The 3999-nt window shown below is 44.0% G+C and overlaps 1 protein-coding gene across 1 annotated transcript in view; it reads right to left on the bottom strand.

Moving 5' to 3' along the window:
* The window catches only part of MYO5B (myosin VB), a gene marked incomplete at its 5' end in the record, with an annotated part of 59881 nt that overhangs the window by 8172 nt on the left and 47710 nt on the right, over positions 1–3999 (bottom strand). The window contains 3 exons of the mRNA XM_009698577.1: positions 645–788; positions 1976–2069; positions 2902–3100. Coding sequence (XP_009696879.1) covers positions 645–788; positions 1976–2069; positions 2902–3100 — 437 coding nt within the window. The remainder of the gene's footprint in view (positions 1–644; positions 789–1975; positions 2070–2901; positions 3101–3999) is intronic.

Here is a 3999-nt window from a genome sequence, read left to right as displayed (position 1 = left end):
CAAGATACTGAATCCTAAACGGCAGCTGGGGGAATTTGCAGTCTCTAAAGAAAAAGCCCGTCTGATTAGGGGAACTTCAAAGACCACAGCAATGGGTAGCATTGCTCTTTGAATACTTTTTAGATCCTCACTAGGCTCTGCTGAGGCTAGAGAGCAGTGGTAAATACTAACACTTCACCAGGGAAGCATGACTTCTCCAACAGCGTTGAATAAGAGGATGCTGCAGCAATTCTGATCAGATTTTCCAGCATAAAAGAGCTCACAAGTTTATTATCCGTTATCTGTTACCATCTCATAAACCACACTACCTTTGTTCCATTGCTGCACAAAACCCCTGGGGTCTATCCTTTGCTATCCCCTCTCCATCTATGTATGAAGCTCAGCAAGTTACTGCCTGCCCTAAAAACTGCAGCCTCCTTTTTGCATTTTCCACTTTTTGCTATCCCTAAGGATTATATCCATGCTGGTCCATCTGCTTAGTGCTGCGCTGCTTTACCTACCAAAACTGCCATCACCATAAACGTGCAGCCCCAGAAGGGATGAATTTGAGAAGATCTATTTATCTATCTTGAGATCTCAAGTTTACAAACTCTCCCAGGCAAAAGAAGAAGGAGCCAGGCACAGGAGCAGAGCAAGTTCCTCACCTGTAATGAGGTTTCGGATGAGGAGTGGTTCATCTTCTTTATAATATTCCAACATGCCCTGAAAATCTTTCTCCTTCCTCTGGACAGCAACTTGCATGTTACGCTCGTGCTGCCTTCTCTCCGCCGGTACCATGGTTTGGGATGCTGTGAAGAGAAAAAAGCACGAAAGGTGGTACCTGGCAATTGAGAACTATTCAGGGTCCTCCATTGGCCTCAGAGCAGACACCGGGCCAAAGCCTTATACATTAAGTTTCCAACAACGTCATCAACTTCGACAGACTTATAAAAATCTAAAGAACCAGGTCTTAAATTACCGGTCAGCACTAGTTCTGACTCTGAAGGAAAGAAAGAGTGCCAAGGTTGGACCTAAAGAGGAAAAGATGAAACCGTTTTTATTTTCCAAGGAACCACAGGCTAGAAGACAGTAACCCTACGTGAAGGTTTTTAGTGTGTGAGTTCCACAGAGGGGGAAAATAAAATAGCCAGTCAATGAAAAAATACCTAAGCATCACATCTTCTGCTTGGCTGTAAGGCTGAAGAACCGCGGTGGCACGCCATTGAGATTTGTGCTTCCATAAAAGTTTAATAAAAAAGAAGAGACTAGCGTGCAAATACTGCTGCATGCAAATGACACCGACAGAGACCAGCTGTGCTAGCCATGGAAACCCTCCAGTTATTCAGCTTAATTTCACTTAATGCCTAGTTTTCAGAAATTAGCTCATGAGAATGAGGTTCTCTGATTAATCAAGGCATCTGCAGAGAATGGGAAGCTCCTCCGATACAACACAGATGTCACATTTGAGGTGTTCTCTGATCAAGCGGAATATACATATATATTTTAATCCTAAGTGGTTTTAATTCCCTCTCAAAATTGCCAGATCAGAGCAATTACCTGCTAGCCACTGGTCTCCTCTCTGTATCTGCTTGGATCACAGCACCGACAGCAAGGAAAGCAAAAAGGTTTCTTTAAAACCCTCCAAACCCTGGTACGCCAAGCATCAGACCAACACCTCCAGCAAGCACTTGCCCTCCATCACTTCTTGGACTCTCCTCCAAGTTTACCACATTCAATCACGTTAACAAGCTAAAGCAGCGCAGCTGGACTTGCTCCAAGACAGCCTAAGTCTGACCCTGGAACTTCATTTGGACTTTTTGGTTCCCTGCTGCCACACCCCAACGATGAGCTCAGTGCTTGCTGCTAGTTCAGTGCCAGAAGGAGCAAAATCTTACTTTAATAAAAAGAGAAAAACCTGCAGCTCTCCAAGGCTGGCCAAAGAAGCAAAACCAGAGTGCTGTTCCCCCACCCCAATGTCTCCCAACAGCCAAGTCACCTTCAAAATCTTGGACTTTCTTCATGTAAATCTTCAGCTGCTTCTTCAGCTTCTTTTCATTCTTTTCCAACTTCTCTAGCAATTCTTTAAGATCCTGAAGAACAGAAGATTAAATTGGGTTAAAATAAAAAAAAATAAAAAAATTAAACCTAAGAACAACTCATTTGGGGTAAGTTTGAGGCTAGAGTCACTTGGCAGCCTGGTCTATGCACGGTGTGAGCATCTCAGTAGAAGAAGAGCCGTGTTATTTCTGGATCACTCAAAGAGACCCTTACCTACACCACAAAGACTGCGGATGTTGTGTCCCTCCTAGAAGTAGCCTACAGCAGGCAATACTCACAACACACCACCCGAAGCATTTTACTCCTGGCTGTTAATCATATTTAAACAGTTCCAATACTATTGAGATACTAGAGTTGTTGAGAAAGGCAAGAAGCCCTCAACTGAACTCAGGAGGGGTCAACATTCACTCCAGACCTTGCACACAGACACAGGAGGTAAGAAAGTGAAAATTTATAATCAGCCAGGCCAACTTTTTGGAATGGCAACTGTTCCTCCACACTCCCAACAAATCTAAGTAAGAAAGGACTGTGTTGTCTTTATGCACAACTACAGAGCTTAGGGGTCCCCAGCGATCTCATTTGGTAGACAGTGCCGCAAAGCAGACAGGCTTAAAAAATGGTGAAAAATAAAAAACAACGTATCTACGGTGTCACAAGAGTCATATAGCCAGTTCAACAGTTCAAGGCCAAGTACCAACACTCCTAAATGTACCAGTGGGAGATGCTGAAGGATTCTGCAGAGAATTTAGGAGGGGTGGAAGAGACTCCAGTGCCTTCCACTCCCCTTCATGCTTCCTACTTCCTTTCTCTCAACCTGTTTTTTCCCCGTCTTCCTTAACCTGTGTTTTCAGTACAGGCTCTTACCAGATTTTCATTGGTGAGACGTGTAATTTCTTGCTGAAGTCCAAACTCCACCTGGGCCTCTGGAGACAGCTGTAGGGTCTGTAGGAAAGCCTGCTGCTGTTTCTCCAGCTCTTCTTTCATTGCATCCACCTCATTTTTCAGAGCTTCTACCTCCTCCTCGTGCTCTCTTCTCTGATCCTGGAGTTGTGCTTCCAGCAACCTGAGAAAAGGACCACACCAATCAGCCTGGGATTTCAGCATCGTGGTAGTAACCGTCATCTGAGTTTGGATCCTTCAAAGTCAGCCGACCTGGGAGATGGTCCCGGTCAACCTCCCTATAAAACTGATACACACAAAGGGACGCTATGGCTATTATTGCCTCGTTAGTCTGTCACTTGCTATGCTGCAGATTAAACACTTTTCAAATGAGAGACATGAGAGCAAAAGCTTGTTGTTTTTTTTAAATAAAAGGGAGGAAAAAAAATAATCCAGGAGCTCCCTTTCTTCTGTACCACAAATTTGGGTTCCTTTACTCTTCCCATAAGCAAAAAAAGCAAATGCACGGCAAGAAAGGAGTGCAGATCAACACCTGCGGGTTGTTTTTTTTTTCCAAAAGCTTAGCTTGCAGGGCATTTGTTCTTGTGCTCACCCCCTTTCAAACATCAGTTCTTACTCTTGAAAACTGAAGTCTATGTCTCACAAATGGCTCCGTTCAGTTGGACTGCCACAGGCTTCGTTTGCTACTGCTGGGAGTTTGAAGAAAGGCAGAAGCTGAAACCCTTCGTTTCTAGTTGTTTGTAGAGCTGCTATTTAGCTTTGCTTAAAAAGAAGTATATTCACGTATTTTGCAATTTTCATTCCTAAACTACCTGCAGAAAACTATACACAAGGCCATTTTCTGTCATCTCGATCAGTTCCCGTTTTCATCATCGCTGCTGACTTCACCAGGACTCTTCAGCAGGGGGAAAAAACCCAGACTTGTTTCCTTCTACTCCATGACATACAAATACTAACGCCATGATACACAGCTGACAGATGATACACAAACCCGCTCTTCTCCCACTTTTAGGTGGGTACCCAACTTCTTCTCGCATAATTTGTCCTGCCACCCTCTCCTAC

The sequence above is a fragment of the Cariama cristata genome, unplaced genomic scaffold, assembly GCF_000690535.1.
Source record: "Cariama cristata isolate BGI_N322 unplaced genomic scaffold, ASM69053v1 scaffold8444, whole genome shotgun sequence".
NCBI classification, from domain to species: Eukaryota; Metazoa; Chordata; class Aves; order Cariamiformes; family Cariamidae; genus Cariama; species Cariama cristata.
This window is presented reverse-complemented; position numbering and strand designations above follow the sequence as displayed.